The 18,242-nt window shown below is 37.5% G+C and overlaps 1 protein-coding gene across 11 annotated transcripts in view; it reads right to left on the reverse strand.

The window, feature by feature from the left end:
- The window catches only part of LOC127442073 (neogenin-like), a 213,355-nt gene that overhangs the window by 46,198 nt on the left and 148,915 nt on the right, over positions 1-18,242 (reverse strand). For all 11 annotated transcript variants that reach the window (XM_051700637.1, XM_051700555.1, XM_051700145.1 and 8 more), the window contains exons 6-7: positions 12,256-12,410; positions 10,967-11,087 (exon numbers count right to left, since the gene is read on the reverse strand). In XM_051700637.1, the coding sequence (XP_051556597.1) occupies positions 10,967-11,087; positions 12,256-12,410 (276 nt within the window). The remainder of the gene's footprint in view (positions 1-10,966; positions 11,088-12,255; positions 12,411-18,242) is intronic.

Below are 18,242 nucleotides of genomic sequence, written 5' to 3' on the forward strand. Positions count from 1 at the left end.
TGAAGAGGAGAAATGGATGGCTCCATCACATATCTCTAGATCTTTTTCTCTTTCTATATGTTTTCTAAAGCGGTCTGCTGTTGCGTTTCTCACTGAAAGCTTCAGATGCTACATTTCTCCATCTCAGCTCTTTATTCCTTCACAGAAGTTTTCACATCCATAAAGGGATAGTTCATCCAAAAATGATAATTCTCTCATCATTTACTCACCCTCACACCGTATCAAACTTGTTTGACTTTTTTCCTCTGCGGAACACAAATGAAGATATTTTGAAGGATGTATGAGACTGCGGATGTCAAAAATGACAGTGAATAAGGATTTAAATTTTGGTCTGTTTTTCACCCACAGTGATCGCATTGGTTCAGAAGACATGGAATAAACAACTGTGGTCGTATGGATTACTTTTTTGCTGCCTTTATGTCCTTTTTTGAGCTTGAAAGTTTTGGACCCCATTGACTTACACTGTATGGACAAAAACACATCATACATACACATTCAGCAGGAAAAAGTCATACAAGTTTAAGACGACATAAAGGTGAGTAAATAATGACAGAATTATAATTTTGGGTGAACTATCCCTTTAACCGGAACATATTCAACAATTTTGAAGAGCTTTCCCCCAGAAGTTTACTTACAATATTAGTCAAGGTTCTTCCAACAAAATGGCCATAATTTAGTTTTAAATGACCATTTTCCACCCTCATAATGTCAGTCTCAGTCACCATTCACTTTCATTGTATGGAGAAAAAAAAAAGATGCAATAAAAGTGAATAGTGACTGAGTGAATAGTGAATAGTGACTCTGCCTAATATCGCATTTTGCGTTCCACAGGTGAAACAAAGTCATATACGGGTTGGAACAACATAAGGGTGAATAAATGATGACAGAATTTTCATTTTTGGGTGAACTATTCCTACATCACAAATCTAATAATTTCAAAACAAGCCATAAATGGTCTTTTTGGGCTGGGAAATTTACAGCACATTTAACCCTTTGGTCAAATTATCAAGAAAGAAATTTATTTTTTTGTGATACAGCCGCTTTAAAAATCTTTGCCTTTCCCTGACAAAAGGATCTATCTTTTGTAGTTGGAAATAAAGAAGAATCAAAGCATCAAGTTTCTATTATATTTAAAATAACAGGTGTAGGCTACCTGACAGTCTTTGTTATTTTTGTTATTAGACACATGGTTGGCCCGCAGCGATTTTGCATTCGATTTGAAGAGGGCACCACTGCATTGGTGACAGCAGTCTATCACTTCAAAATAAATATCATGAATATGAGAGGAAGGTGGATTATAGGGCATCAACACCCCTGTTGAGATTAAACAAGTCTCTAACATGATGGAGAGAAGCTCAACATATCCCGAGATGTCTTGCATCTATTGTCCTGGAGATGAAAGCGGGAGCAGCAGGCCAGTTCCAAGGGGGGAACAGGGTACCTTGACAGGACGTACCTCCCAGCACGAGAGCACAAGATTATGGATCACAACGTGAGGCTGGCAGGGGACATCCTCTGTGTTTGCCGAAAAAACAGAGACCCATCTGTCTACACCCCGCCCTCTCCACCCAGCTTTACAGGCCCTCTGGGTCAGCAAGCACAGGCCCGGTTCACTCCTCCACCTGCTAAAACTCTGCCTGTTTCATCTTCCTCAGTCGATCTCAGCATGAGACAACACGCCTGTTCATATGCAGCCTCAAGTCAGTGGCCAACAGCTCTCTGCTCTCTCAGGCCAGTTCATACAGAACAAAACTCCTTAAATATAGTTTAAAATAAGTGCTTCGACTCCTGCTCTTGTGAACTACAAAACTGTCTGAATACACCTGTCATACGTGTACCATCTTTTGATGAATCTCATGAAAAAAAATCAAGAAATGTTATTGTTTATATGATACAGATTTCCAGATTTGATTTGATTCCAGTTTCTATTCAATTAGATTCTAAATCATTTGGGTTTATTTCAGTTAAAATGTTAATACTGCTTACATATGAAGAAATTCTCTCTCAGCTAATGCTCTCTATTATACAGGGGACATACTGTACTAACATGGTACATTACAAAATTATTAATTTTACAAATGTTATTCCATCATACGCTTTTCATCATTTGGGTCACATTTTCCTTTTTTTTTTATTTATTTTTTTTTTATGTACAAATTCAATGTATTCCATCATTAAATGTCTTGAAATTGCATTTATATATATATATATATATATATATATATATACACACACACACACACACACACACACACACACACACAGGCGGCCAAAAGTTTGGAATAATGTACAGATTTTGCTCTTATGGAAAGAAATTGTTACTTTTATTCACCAAAGTGGCATTCAACTGATCACAATGTATAGTTAGGACATTAATAATTACAATTTGGAAAAAATTTTCAGAACTTCTTAAACTACTTCAAGGAGTTCTCATCAAAAAATCCTCCACATAATGACAGCTTTGCAGATCTTTGGCATTCTAGCTGTCAGTTTGTCCAGATACTCAGGTGACATTTCACCCCACACTTCCTGTAGCACTTGCCATAGATGTGACTGTCTTGTCGGGCACTTCTTACGCACCTTACAGTCTAGCTGATCCCACAAAAGCTCAATGGGGTTAAGATCCATAACACTCTTTTCCAATTATCTGTTGTCCAATGTCTGTGTTTCTTTGCCCACTCTAACCTTTTCTTTTTGTTTTTCTGTTTCAAAAGTGGCTTTTTCTTTGCAATTCTTCCCATAAGGCCTGCACCCCTGAGTCTTCTCTTTACTGTTGTACATGAAACTGGTGTTGAGCGGGTAGAATTCAATGAAGCTGTCAGCTGAGGACACGTGAGGTGTCTATTTCTCAAACTAGAGACTCTGATGTACTTATCCTCTTGTTTAGTTGTACATCTGACCTTCCACATCTCTTTCTGTCCTTGTTAGAGCCAGTTGTTCTTTGTCTTTGAAGACTGTACTGTACACCTTTGTATGAGATCTTCAGTTTTTTGGCAATTTCAAGCATTGTATAGCCTTCATTCCTCAAAACAATGATTGACTGACGAGTTTCTAGAGAAAGCTGTTTCTTTTTTTGCCATTTTTGACCTAATATTGACCTTAAGACAGGCCAGTCTATTGCATACTGTGGCAACTCAAAAACAAACACAAAAACAATGTTAAGCTTCATTTAACGAACCAAATATCTTTCAGCTGTGTTTGATATAATGGCAAGTGATTTTCTAGTACCAAATTAGCAATTTAGCATGATTACTCAAGGATAAGGTGTTGGAGAGATGGCTGCTGTCTAGATTTGATCAAAAATGAATTTTTTCAAATAGTGATGGTGCTGTTTTTTACATCAGTAATGATCTGACTATACATTGTGATCAGCTGAATGCCACTTTGGTGAATTAAAGTACCAATTTCTTTCCATAAGAGCAAAATCTGTACATTATTCCAAACTTTTGGCCACCAGTGTGTATATATATATATATATATATATCGTCCACAACTGTGCGCGAGACGGAACGGAATGCGCAAAGTGAAGTATAACTGGACCTTTAGGCTAACATTTTGTCAAACATCCCCTTTTGTGCTCCATGGAAGAAGTCACACGAATTTGTAACAATAGGACAGCGATAGAATGATGAGAGTAATTAATGCTTTGTAGCTCCTGTTGTTCTCAATTATTCTGATTTTATCCTCATCAATGTAATACTGCCATTATTTCCACAGAACTGGAATATTTTATATGAAATACATTTTCACAATACTGAAAAGAGTTTTTATTGCATTATTTTAATGAGAATTGGAGAGGTGAAATGTGCTTACTTTAACGGTCAAAGTAAAATAAAAAGTTAAAATAAAATATAAAATCATATGTCTTTTGATTTTGGGGTGAAATATGACCCAGACATGTTCTTGATAAGTTTTGTGTAATTCACCCCTTTAGAATGTACACCAGGAAGCTGCTAAATTATTTATTTTCAGTCATGCACTTCTGTCCCATTTCAACTGACATCCATATTCCTACCACTGAATAATGATTCTTATAAACAAAGTGGAGATGTTGGAAAGCAGCTTAAGGGCTCTTTTTGTAGCCATAAATAAGAACAACATATTTTGCTCCTCCGCCTGAGACATAAACACAAATATGATCCAAATCAGCATTGCAAGCTTTCTAATCCATCATCCTGTCCATTTTTGCACTGAGTAACAGCAAAAGTGAATCTTGTGATTATTTTACAGAACAACACAGTAAATGCATTGTATTATATGTATTTTAATGTCAGTACATAGTGGTTAAAGACACCAAATATAAACTGTGACCAGCATTTTTAGGCTGGATTACACTACACTTCTGAAATATGAACAGAATCTAAAAATACTATGTTCAGTATCACACACTAAACGACTGAGGATCACTCCGGCTGTCAAGATGATCTGATCACAAACTCACGTGGAAACGCCCCCATTCTAAACATGGATGTACCGCAGCGCTGCCGTTGATGTTACTGCTTCTCTGTACAGAGTCTTAAAAGAAACAGACCGAGCACATTTGAGTGCAGTCTTGGGTGGAAAGACAGAGGCTGCAAGGCAAGTTGGAGGTGATTGGTGTTAAATGATTTCTCCACTTTGAGCCAACAAAGTTCACCATCTCCATTTCTTCATAGTCCAGTGTTGTGGCCATGTGCAGTCGATTTCCATTGGTTGCTCATTTGAGTTGTGGAGCATCATACACTGTAAGATTTTCTCTATAGTCGGCTTACTAAATGGAACACCTTCAATGTCTGTTCAGTTTTATGACAAAGTCATCTCCGTCTTACGTCAGCACGTCCTTATACCTCGTATGTGCTCAAACCGTTAATCTTACGACTCTGTTCACACATAGCATCAAAGCTTTACTTTTCAGGCAATGTTACAACTTCTCATTCAGGAAAGCAGCCAGTGCTAAATTTACAGGTATTTTTATAACCTCTAAACTGAAATTTGAAGGTAATTTTCAGGAAAAATCTGTATGTGTAAAAAGCAACTTTTGACGCATGTCTGAATCCAGTTTAAACCCTGCTTTTTTGTGATTTCGCTATATCCTAGTGATAAACATGCCAGTTTACAGGTATATAACAATATTAACGAACACATAGTTTTCAGGTTCTAACAAAATTAAAATACATCAAAATGGCTAAAAGGGTTCAAATTAACCAGATCGTAGATTTAGCCTAAATTAAGGTACTATTCAGTAAGGGGCTAGCTAGTTTGGGCTCAGTTTTATTTGTACATTTTTCGAATTTGACACATTTTTCGAATTTGACAAATTTGGTTGGTTTGGTAACTTTGGTGACAGTGTAGAATGCGTGATCTTACAAAGTCAATATTAAACATTTTTAGTCAAGATTTTAACTGTGTTTGTTCGTGATTTAACACCATGGCAGCGTCCATTCCGTTTCCATGGCAACAAACAAGTTACAATATAATTAAAGGGTACAGTGATTAAAAACGAATAAAAGGTTATTAAACTATTGTAAAGGAGGAGGCGAGAAGCAGCTTTCCTTGTTTAGGTAAGGATTTATTTTCTCTGCTTGCAGCACAATTTACAGTCTCACGTTATGCACTAAGTTAATCCACTATCGCACACCGCTTCACAAAATAAACTCTCATTATTTGTAATAAAAAATCTTTGCTTCTGGTTCGGGTCTGTCGTGCCCAGGCTCTCTCTCCCTCTTCTATTTGCGGTGTGTCTATTTATGCCGCTCTCCCCGTGCTCACTGAAATTAGAGACAGGTGTTAGACATAATTTATCTCAGGTGTAAGCGCCCTTACCGCTTTCTCTCTCTCCGGAGAGATGCTTGACCACGCCCCCGCTGCCACAACTATATATTTAAAATAAAACAATTTCCTCAAGGAAATAAAACCATAATCCAATAAAATATGCTTCAGAGGCAGTGGACTCCAGCATGAGGCACATACTGTAATGGTGAATCCTTGCCTGATATTAAAACCTTAAGTGTGAGCTTGGCGTGTTCTTTTCAGGACGCTGCTTTTCCCCACCACAGGGTTGATTTTATGTAGTTTGTTTGTAATACATTGATATTTACAATGTGTTTAAAAATTGCATGCTTTGTTTATGCTATGTTCATTTTATGTTAGATAATACTTTCCAACATATCTGATATTTCTCTCTCTAAACAACATAAAATGTGCGCCTTAATTGCTTTTAAAACATGAATGGGACACCAGTTTGTACCCTGTTCATTAAAAGTGCCATCTGCTGAAATAGTCTGCTGTGTGTCCGAACTCTTGTATGGCTTTCTTCTATTCCATTACCTCTTTACACTGCTACAGTGGCTGCTACACACCACAGCCTGCAGATTACCCCTTAAAAAAACAGCAGCTCTATCAAGAATCAGATGCTGTGAAATGGGTTTTGTGCAGTGCTTGCATGATATGAGGCTTTGGGGAATAAAAGAAAAAGGGGTAAAGGAAAGAGGATTGAAAAGATGAGGGAAAATTAGACATTTGTTTTCTTGTTGCCATGAGTCGTTGGCAGGAAAAACAGCATTCAAATGCAAATGTAAAATGATTACAATTAATTCTGGTCAAATAAACAAAATAGTACAAAAGAGAAATGGCGCTGAACCTCCAGGTCACATCCTGGTCGCATACCAACGCTACTGCACAGAGACGAGCACAACTTCAATAGCTTTTTGGTGAAACTATTTCTTTTCACAACAAGCTCTACTGCTTTATAAAGATCCAAATTAGGGATGCACCGATCCGATACCTGGATTGGTATCGGCTCTGATACTGAAGCTTTTAGACGAATCGGGCATCGGTCTGACGAGCCCGATCCAAATCCGATACTGTGTGTTAGTCATGTACAGTCCTGTCAAGCTCCAAAAATGACATAAAAGAACCATAAAAACACCATTAAAGTAGTTCATATGACTCGTGCATTTTATTCAAAGCCACTTGAAGACGTGCAGTAGCTCTGTGAATCACAAAAGGCTGTGTTTAATAAGTAAATATATAGTATGCGCAGCACCAGCGTGTTAGTGAATGGTGCTGCTCTGTTGACACAAACTCACGCACAGGCTGGTGATGCACTCGCGGCTATTTTTAGCCTTCACAGCGGTGCGCAACATTTGTGCGCTATTCATGAACAACATCTCAGATGTAGATGCTCAATAGTTCGGTTCACTTATAATATGCATTTAGAACGGCACCGGAGGTACATTTTACCAGAATTTGAATAAGAAGTGAATTAAACTGCTGTGAACTTGCCTACAAACAAACACATACAGGACTTCCTGGAGAGTTCAGAATGTCAAAATAAAAGCGTGAGGGTTTAAAAAGTGCACAAATTAAATATATTACTGTTGTATTTCATATGTATTTATTATTATCATTATTATTATTATTATTATTGTCATCATTAGTATTTGCTTACAATTTCTAACAATATTTAAGCTGAATGGGTTCCTAAAAATAACTATGTGAATGAAAAGTGGACTGACGTCTTACAACCAAATTGAATAAAAAAGAGATCTGAATCCTTTAAAGTCCAAATGCAAGTTGAAACATTAAAAAAAAAAAAAAAAAAAAAGGCACAAATAAAACACTGATTTCTTTTCTACTGAAGATTTGAAGACTAGAATTACTGTTAATTTTGCTGCTAAATTATCCAGTAAACTAGTTAATAATAAAGTGTTTTCTTAATAAGCTATACATTTATATTGAAATAATGTGTAGTTAGAGGTTTGTGCTTCTTTACATATTAAAGAGTACCCCCAATTAGTTCCACACAATATTGTAAAGATATTCTAAACTGATTATGCAAAAAAACAACACTGGTATCGGCTTGGGATCGGTATCGGCCGATACTGAGATTTCCGATATCAGAATCGGATCGGAAGAGAAAAAGTGGTATCGGTGCATCCCTAATCCAGATCAATGAGTTTATTGATTGCGTTGTATGATTTCTACACATAAACTGCAACGATACCCAAAAACTTATGTTTCAACAAAAGTTTGAAACAAAAGATACAAATTCCATAACAAACCCTAAGTTAACCTAAGCCTCGTTTTCATTCACTGCCCTATAATTTCACTCCTCATTTGCAAACATGACTGCATTTTTCTTATCTAAAGATTGGAAAAAATCTGCATGAAAATCTCTGAAATTACAGTGCTTCAGGTAATCACAGCCCATCAAATCTACATGAAGATAACATTGGAGAAAAGTATTGTGTCTATGGGGAAAAACAATTCTGCTCTACATTAATGACAAAAGCAGCATATATTCACTTACTAAACAAGTTCTACAAACTGTGCCACAAATTTGCCTGTCTGTAACTTCATAAACTCAGCAATCAGCTCTGACAATAAGTGAAAATAACCAACCGTGTTTCCCAATTCGCCATGTGCTAGTCCAGATGGCAGCGACAACTGTGGCTTCAAGAAAGCTCCAAACATCCCTAACTAGAACAAGCTGAGACGCCTGCCGAAATAAAGTGTTTGTAAGCCATGCAGTGTATGAGCAACAGTGATTACAAATCACAACTTAACGTATTGTGAATATATGATATGTATCTTAAAAACAGAACAAGAATCGGATGTATTTGTCCATTGCAGGAGTATCCTTCTTTTGATTATTAGTGGTATTTATTAAAGCAAGCATTAATATTACTACTGCTCATACTTTTGAACAAACAATGTGTGTGTATTTTTTATTTATTTCATCATATTATTCAACGGGTAATATTCGGTCCTCTATATTTCACTTTGCAAATTTGCCTCTAACATTTCAATGGTTCAGAGGTAACAATTTAGTTGGAAATTCAACCTTGTACATTCTGGCATTACAGAAAAAGCAATAGAGTGCCAATGCACAATCTTCACTTTGTTGCTTCAAGGCTTCACCACTAGGTGGTGCATAAAACTAGTGCCACGCTACCCAATATTTCCAGTGATTTTCAGGTGTGAGCTTCATAATAGCTGGCCAGGCAGAGGGAGACGAAGTGCGTATTAGCGTCTGCCAGCGGGAAGTCGTTGATAGTTAGGACTTACTACTGAGTTAAAGGGTTAGTTAACCCAAAAATGAAAATTCGCTCATGATTTACTTACCTTTAAGCCCTCCCAGATGTGTATGACTTTCCTTTTTTAGCAGAACCGAAGTGAAGATATTTACAGTATAAGCAGGTTTCAGCTCTGTTTGTCCATACAATGCATGTAAATGGGTGCCATCAGGCTGCTGGCTGTTTGACGGTCCAAAAGGCATATTTAGGCAGCATGAAAGTAATCCACACAACTCCAGTCGATCAGTTAATGTCTTCTGTAGCAAACCAATAGGTTGGTGTAAGAAAAAAAAAAAAATCGATAATTAAAACGTTTTTAACTTCAAATCGTTGCTTCCACCCAGTGCTGTATTGCTGTTGTCGACTGCTGGCAGGAAGTGATTTTTTTTTAAAGTTAATGAAGATTTAATTATCCATTTATTTTTTGCACAAACCTATCCATATGCTACAGAAGACATTAATTATTGACTGGAGTCATGTGGATTACTTGTATGCTGCCTAAATATCCCTTTTGGACTGTCAAACAGCCAGCAGCCTGATGGCACCCATTTACATGCATTGTATGGACAAACAGAGCTGAAATCTGCTTATAAAAATCTTTACTTCGGTTCTGCTGAAGAAGTAGTCATACACATCGCCGTGGTGGGCTCTTGCATTCTCCTAAAGTGACCAATGAGCTGCTTCTTTTTTATTGCAGAACTGACAAGACATCAAGCGGATCTAAACATTTTCACCGAACTCAGCTACGTATCATCACAAATGCTGATTGTAATCCATAGTGATTCCATCACCAAGCATTTTTCCACCCTAAAATGACTCATGAAATCAGAAAGCGGAGGCACAGCAGTCTGTTTTTCTCAAACATATTTCTTTAATCACAGAAATCCCTCAGAAAACTCCATATGGACATGCGCGTTCTACAGCAAGCCTCGAGGGGATAAATACACAAAAACCTTTAAAGATAAAGTTACTCCACGAATCACATCCAAAATCACTCTATTACAATTGTTTATGCTTATGTGGTACTCCTGTTGTTATTTCTGTGAACTCCACATGACAGGGAATCAGAGAGAGAGAGTTGCAGTGAGTTGGTATGTTTGTCAGTGAGACACCCTTGGCTAAAATCGAGTTGTTTTTCAGTCCGCTAGTGTGAGCACTTTGCATTGGTACAGTATGTATGACCGAATGAAAAAACATATGAATATTTCCTCAAATACAAAAAGTAAAACGCATATAACTTGCTCTTCATCTGCAGGAAAAACCATATCATATGAGCATCAGGTGGTCAAAATGATTTTTGGAACTGTAGCTCATGTACTGATGGTCCAAGGTGGTCAACTAGCTCTAATCAGCTTGACTTAGATGGTTACTACCAGATGGATGTCCAGCTGATAAACCACCTAGGAGCAGCTTGGACCAGTTAATGACCATAAATAACTAGTTTGGACCAGTGTCAGAAATGAACTTTTATATTTAGGGGCAATATTTGCCCAGTGGATCTGATTTTCAAGGGCATTTTTGACCTTTAAGAGGGCTTTTTTATTTTCGAACCATTTAACAAAACAAATTGTCTAATCCTTAATGTCAAATGACAAATATTTAAATTATATTTTTTTATTACAAATTTGTAAGATTAAGAAATGTATTACCTCCTACCCTAAGAATTTAATCCGCATCAACTCATTATATACCATTTTATGTATAACTAGGGCTATCATTGAATATTAAGAACCACATCAGCCATAATAAATAAAAAGCATTTTTTGCCCCAAAATTTAGAATTTCAGGGGTATTTATTGCATTTTTGTGGCATTATGGTAGCCCCCTTAATTTCTGGTTTGGACCAGCTACAGAACTCTATACAAAAAGAATAAACTCATTAATAAAGTTGAACGTAAGCAAAAACATACCGTGGTCCAGAATGATAAGTTGAGCGCTGGACTGCACATTGCCAACGTCGTTCTCAACTAAACACTGATAGAACCCTTCATCTGACTTGACCAATCCAAGCACCTGCAGGTTCTGCTCCTTCTACAGAGACAAACAAGAGGAGATCATTTTTTATAACAGCAATATTCACCAGCACATAAACACTTTGGTGGTCTCTAGGGTCTGTTGGAGCTTTTAGTGCACATCCTGTATTTGACATTAAAATGCACTGCATTATTTTATTGCCGACAGTACATAAAGCCTTTTTGAATTGCTACTAAAATGTGCTATAAATAAACTTGCTTTGCCTTGGACATCAAGTGTCAACCCAAAACAGTAAAAAATATTGATTTTGAGTTTAAAACATAAAAACAATATTTTCTTGACCCAATTCAGAATATCTGATTTTCCTTTTTTTTTTTTTTCTCCCAATTTGGAATGTCCAGTTCCCAATGTACACACTAAGTCCTCGTCAGTCCGGGTGGCAGAGGACGGATCCGCCCGAGGCACAGTGGCAGAGGACGGATCCGCCCGAGGCACAGTGGCAGAGGACGGATCCGCCCGAGGCACAGTGCGTGTGGAGGCTTCACGCCACCCACCGTGGCAACCATGCCCAACTCACCACGTGCCCCACCGAGAGCAAGCCACCTTATGGCGATCATGAGGAGGTTACCCCGTGTGACTCTACCCTCCCTAGCAACCGGGCCAATTTGGTTGCTTGGGAGACCCGGCTGAAGTCACTCAGCACGCCCTGGGATTCGAACCAGCGAACTCCCCCAGAATATCTGATTTTCAATGGGTTTCTATCCTACAGGCTAAAAGGGGAGAAAAAGGAAGGAAATAAGAAAGGGGGACAGTAAAAGAAAGGAAAAAAGAACAAAGATTTAGTGCATAAAAGTAACAGAGAAAAAGGAAAACAGAAAGTGTGATTTCGTGAAACGAAGGTTCAAAGTGCGATTTCATAACCTAACACATGGAACACACTGGGTCAAATATTGTGTTAGCAAAATTACCAAGTGACAGTTGAATTTACGACCAAATGTTGTAGAGTTTGATTGGAACTTTGACATCAACAACTCCTCCATCTCCTTCCATTTGTTTGTTATGCCAGGATTACTGTTTGTAGGTTGCATGTATATTTACAGTATAGATATAGGTTTGCATTTAATATTGTTTTTAACATCAGGACGAACCCTTTTCTGGGTCGCAAGCCACCAGTTGAAAAACACTGCTGAACAGCATCATACAGTACAGAAGTGTGACAACTTACAATGATCTTGAAATAGTCGCTAGGAATGACAGCATCTCCGTTCTTCACCCATTTGATGGTGGGAGCAGGAGAGCCAGTGACCTCGCACTCAAAGATGACGTCTGTAGCTTCATGAGCGTAGATGTCAGCAGGTTTCTTCAGGAATTGTGGGGGAGCTGAAATGAGAAGCAAAAAAAAAAAAAAATTGTTTTCATTCTAACATTTTTTTTTTTTTTTTAAGAAATAAAGCAGAACTTCAAATGTCTGTATAATTCATAGCCATCAATTGCTACATCATTATACTGGCAAAAAAGAACACTAAAATTCTCCTGTCAACCCTTCTCAACCACATAAACTAAAAAACAAACAAACAAAAAAACAAAAACGGTGTACTGTAGCTTAAATATGCACTTCCTAAGCCAGAAAAAAGTATTTCATTAGGTTATTTGATTTGGGAGAATATAAAAAGCACATCGATCATCTCAGTAACAAGTAGGGGTGTGCAGTGAAGCCATTATCTGTATCTGTTCATATGACAACATTATCTGTCTCTGTATTCGGTTGTGGGCGGGGTTTAAACCGGAATTGTGTCAGAACTAAATGAAATGCCCATTTTTAAATAACAATAATAATAATAATAACAATAATAATTATTATTATTGTAGGCTACAAATATTGTTTAGTTAAATTATTATTTTATTATTTTTTACTTACCAGATGAAGCTGAATTTGTAGGCTACATTTACTGTGGAATAGGTTAACTTCTCCTGGTATTTCTGATATTAATATGTGCTGAAACAGTATTTTCGTTTATGTCTGTGCATATATAATATTACTCTGGAGGCAGGAGGTGTCAAGCAAAATGTGAAATGTCAGGCACACATTTTGCAGTGAATATTAAATACAAATTCAAACATTAAAAGCAATTAAAAAAAATGTATATATAGCCTACTGACAGGTAAAAGTCCCGTAAGTCTATCAGGAATTTTTACGATAGGACACCATTATTTAGCTAAATAAAAATAATAATAACAATAATAATAATAATGTTAAATTTATATAGCGCCTTTCCAGAGCTCAAGAACACTTAACATTCTCAAATTTAGCACGGCTGTGTTTACATTAATATCACGTCAAGATGGCGCAGCTTTTTTCGCGTATGTTTACACTCTCGTAACACATTAGCGGCTTTGTTTACATTAATATCATGTCAAGAGGGGCATTCTGAAGCACATTTAAATGTTCACGCACACAGCTGCATTCACTACGAGACACAAGCGCTCTATATAGCACGCGCAGACATACGCATATGAGTGTTTAAATTAGGGCTGCCCCCTGAAAGTCGACCAAAGGTTAGACGTTGAGAAGAGTCTTGGTCGACCAAGATTTGGTCGCAGAAAAAACTCCACATAAAAAGACTAACACCAGTATTACCGCTGGTTGGACGCTAGGTGGTACTATGGGGTAATTTTCATTAAGCAGGGTTAGGGTTGAGCATACACAATAAAGCAAGACACCTTGATTTCACAATTTGAACTTTATTTTTTATTTATTTTAACTAAAAGTTCAAATGAAACTGAAAAAAAAAAAAAAAATGCAATTAAAATGTGTTGTTCAACTTTTTGTAAGATGGTTTTTACAACAGTTGTCAACATCTCTCTGGTAAAGAACCTACTTCATCTGTGCATTCTCTACCGGTCGGGTATTTCGTTATCCGGGAAAATACATATATATATATATACAGGTGCATCTCAATAAATTAGAATATCGTGGAAAAGTTCATTTATTTCAGTAATTCAACTCAAATTGTGAAACTCGTGTATTAAATAAATTCAATGCACACAGACTGAAGTAGTTTAAGTCTTTGGTTCTTTTAATTGTGATGATTTTGGCTCACATTTAACAAAAACCCACCAATTCACTATCTCAACAAATTAGAATACATCATAAGACCAATAAAAAAAACATTTTTAGTGAATTGTTGGCCTTCTGGAAAGTATGTTCATTTACTGTATATGTACTCAATACTTGGTAGGGGCTCCTTTTGCTTTAATTACTGCCTCAATTCGGCGTGGCATGGAGGTGATCAGTTTGTGGCACTGCTGAGGTGGTATGGAAGCCCAGGTTTCTTTGACAGTGGCCTTCAGCTCATCTGCATTTTTTGGTCTCTTGTTTCTCATTTTCCTCTTGATAATACCCCATAGATTCTCTATGGGGTTCAGGTCTGGTGAGTTTGCTGGCCAGTCAAGCACACCAACACCATGGTCATTTAACCAACTTTTGGTGCTTTTGGCAGTGTGGGCAGGTGCCAAATCCTGCTGGAAAATGAAATCAGCATCTTTCAGCAGAAGGAAGCATGAAGTGCTCCAAAATTTCTTGGTAAACGGGTGCAGTGACTTTGGTTTTCAAAAAACACAATGGACAAACACCAGCAGATGACATTGCACCCCAAATCATCACAGACTGTGGAAACTTAACACTGGACTTCAAGCAACTTGGGCTATGAGCTTCTCCACCCTTCCTCCAGACTCTAGGACCTTGGTTTCCAAATGAAATACAAAACTTGCTCTCATCTGAAAAGAGGACTTTGGACCACTGGGCAACAGTCCAGTTCTTCTCCTTAGCCCAGGTAAGACGCCTCTGACGTTGTCTGTGGTTCAGGAGTGGCTTAACAAGAGGAATACGACAACTGTAGCCAAATTCCTTGACACGTCTGTGTGTGGTGGCTCTTGATGCCTTGACCCCAGCCTCAGTCCATTCTTTGTGAAGTTCACCCAAATTCTTGAATCGATTTTGCTTGACAATCCTCATAAGGCTGCGGTTCTCTCGGTTGGTTGTGCATCTTTTTCTTCCACACTTTTTCCTTCCACTCAACTTTCTGTTAACATGCTTGGATACAGCACTCTGTGAACAACCAGCTTCTTTGGCAATGAATGTTTGTGGCTTACCCTCCTTGTGAAGGGTGTCAATGATTGTCTTCTGGACAACTGTCAGATCAGCAGTCTTCCCCATGATTGTGTAGCCTAGTGAACCAAACTGAGAGACCATTTTGAAGGCTCAGGAAACCTTTGCAGGTGTTTTGAGTTGATTAGCTGATTGGCATGTCACCATATTCTAATTTTTTGAGAGAGTGAATTGGTGGGTTTTTGTTAAATGTGAGCCAAAATCATCACAATTAAAAGAACCAAAGACTTAAACTACTTCAGTCTGTGTGCATTGAATGTATTTAATACATGAGTTTTACAATTTGAGATGAATTACTGAAATAAATGAACTTTTCCACGACATTCTAATTTATTGAGATGCACCTGTATATATATATATATATATATATATATATATATATATATATACACACACACATTGTAATATCCAATTACATCGGAAATCCCGGGGCTGAGGGATCGGTGAATATTCTTGCTTTAGTGATTTTGCATTGAAAGTTAATTTATTCTAAATTCAAACTGCACTCCAAACGAAACAAATGCATGCATGTTCCACAAGACTGCACGCCTCCGTACAAACAGCGTGTCATACATGCGCATAGACGGCTTTTCTGTCATCTGTTCTTCATAATATAATAAAGTGTTTCTTCAAGTACGTGTCTGTGTATCTATGGCCAAATTATTTGATAATAGCCTAATAATAATAATAATAATAATAATTTAATACATTAAAAGGAAAACGAGCCAAATATTATCTTGACATTGTCAAAGGCATCAGCTATTGGCGATCACTCTGACCATCGTCGATCCCTGAGATCATCGTCTGTCAGCACAACCCTAATGTGCATTTCTCTCTATAAATTAACGAAATGTTCAGACAGTCTCCTTGCTGGTTTTTCCGACACATTCAGAATCATTACCGCTTTTACCGGTGTCACTGTGGCTCGCTTCGTGTGTGCGCTTGTAAAATGTATATTTTAAAGGCTTATTATTACGGTTTAGTATTTCTCTGTAATGTAAAACAGTGTTAGCAGTGTTACTTATAACATTCTTTCTCAGCCCTGGAACTCAAACCATTTTCTGATGCCCCCCAAAAAAGTAATTAAATTAATATCACAAACATGCGACTAGTCGACTAATGGCTTAAATTAACGAATAATAGTTGACTAGGCAAATCTTTGGTCGGGGGCAGCCCTAGTTTAAATGTAGCCGGCTGAAGTCAAACAGCGCGTGGGTACCAAATTGAGTCAGTACTCGGTACTGCCATACTTTTAACAGATGGCTATTAATATATTAAACTGAGCAGAGATTTCACTGCACCCTTAAAACAGTCCTGCCGGCACCAGTTTGGAAGCCACTGCAATAAAGAGGCTTGACTTATGATCGCATACTTCTGCAGGCTTTCATAAACGTCAAAGAGTGAAATATTCACATTCTCGGACAACATCCAACCAAATTCAAAGTGTTTACATAACTGGACTATAACTGGAGAAAAAAAAAAAAAAACTAAAATGAAGCTTATTAGCTTATTAGCCATTTGGCAAAATGGCACCAGGGCCAAACTGAAAGCTGATGAATGGCTGTTAGTATTTCCTCCTGTGGTCTACTGAGGCCTGCACACACACAACCTGCTGAAACACACTTGTCACACACGGCTGGGTTCCTGCTTGTGCCAGCTCCACATGGGACAGATGGTTCACGCTTCAGTCGCTCGATCGCAGTGTAACTACTGAAATAATACCAGTGACAAATACACAGGGTACTACTATGTTGTTAGCTATTGAATTGGATGAAAAATGTTGCATCAGCTTCAAATATACAGATAACATTGATTGTACACACACTTTGGCAGTTTTCTTGATGTGGTAATGTCTACCTTCAGTTCCAAAGTCTCAACTGAATGACATTGTCAGTAACAATACAGCCACATTTGTCATCTTAAAGGAATAGTTCGGTCATCATTTACAGCTCACCATACATTCTTCAGGAAAACTATCCACCTGATAAAAAAAATTACATTGACCACACAGGTCTCGTCACTGGTTTTCTGCAATGTTACAGAAACCCTGCTACATTTCAGAATAGCCAGAGAAATGGTGGCTTGAACAAGCTACTTCCTGATGTTCTGTGGAGCCAATCAAAGTTGATTGGCTTTCTGACATTTCTGACACTAAGATGAAACAGAAAGAGAGCAGGGATTCCCAAATCAATCAAACCATCTCACTGTAACACACATCTTCTCATATTTATGTATGCATAACTTGAACGTATGCAGAACTTTGTGCATGGCTAGTAGACATTTAAGCATGAAAACTGTTTTATTTCACACTATAAACAAACGTTCTGGATTCATTAGAAGTCAAGCTCTTTCAACAGCATTTGTGGCATAATGTCGATTACCAAAGACAATTATTTTGAATAGTAAGGCACTTGCAATGGAAGTCTATGGGGCCAGCGTTCTAGGAGGTTTAAAAGCAGAAATTTAAAGTGCATCTTTTTGTTAAAGCACTTTGATGAATTATTCAGCAAAAACCTGTTTATTTTTTAAACTGTAAAGATTTATAAATCCTTTAGAGGTGGAACTACTTTTCAAGGTGGATGAATTTCTGGTCATGTATTACAGATGTAATTCCAGTGAGTGGAGTGGCTCCATTTAAACAGTACCTTTCTGGTTTCCTTGCATTTATCATTTGAAAGTCATCAGCATTACAAAGTAATTCCATTGAAAGATTGGATATAACTTCACACAGAGAAGGTCAGTAATCAATTCGATCACACTAGTCTCATGCCAACACATACTGTATAATGTTCAAGTCTTCTGGCAATACTTTCAAAAGTTGTGCACTTTAAAGGAATGTTCCAGGTTCAGCACAAGTTAAGCTCAATTGACTGCATTAGTGGCATAAAGTTGATTACCACAAAAATTATTTAGACTCATTCCTTTGCTTTAAACAAAAAGTAAAAATTGTGGTTGCAGTGAGGCACTTACAATGGAAGTGAAAGGGACCAGTGCATAAACATTAAAATACACACTGTTTTAAAAGTATAGCCACAAGACGTAAA

This window comes from Myxocyprinus asiaticus, chromosome 1 (assembly GCF_019703515.2).
Source record: "Myxocyprinus asiaticus isolate MX2 ecotype Aquarium Trade chromosome 1, UBuf_Myxa_2, whole genome shotgun sequence".
Taxonomy (NCBI): Eukaryota; Metazoa; Chordata; class Actinopteri; order Cypriniformes; family Catostomidae; genus Myxocyprinus; species Myxocyprinus asiaticus.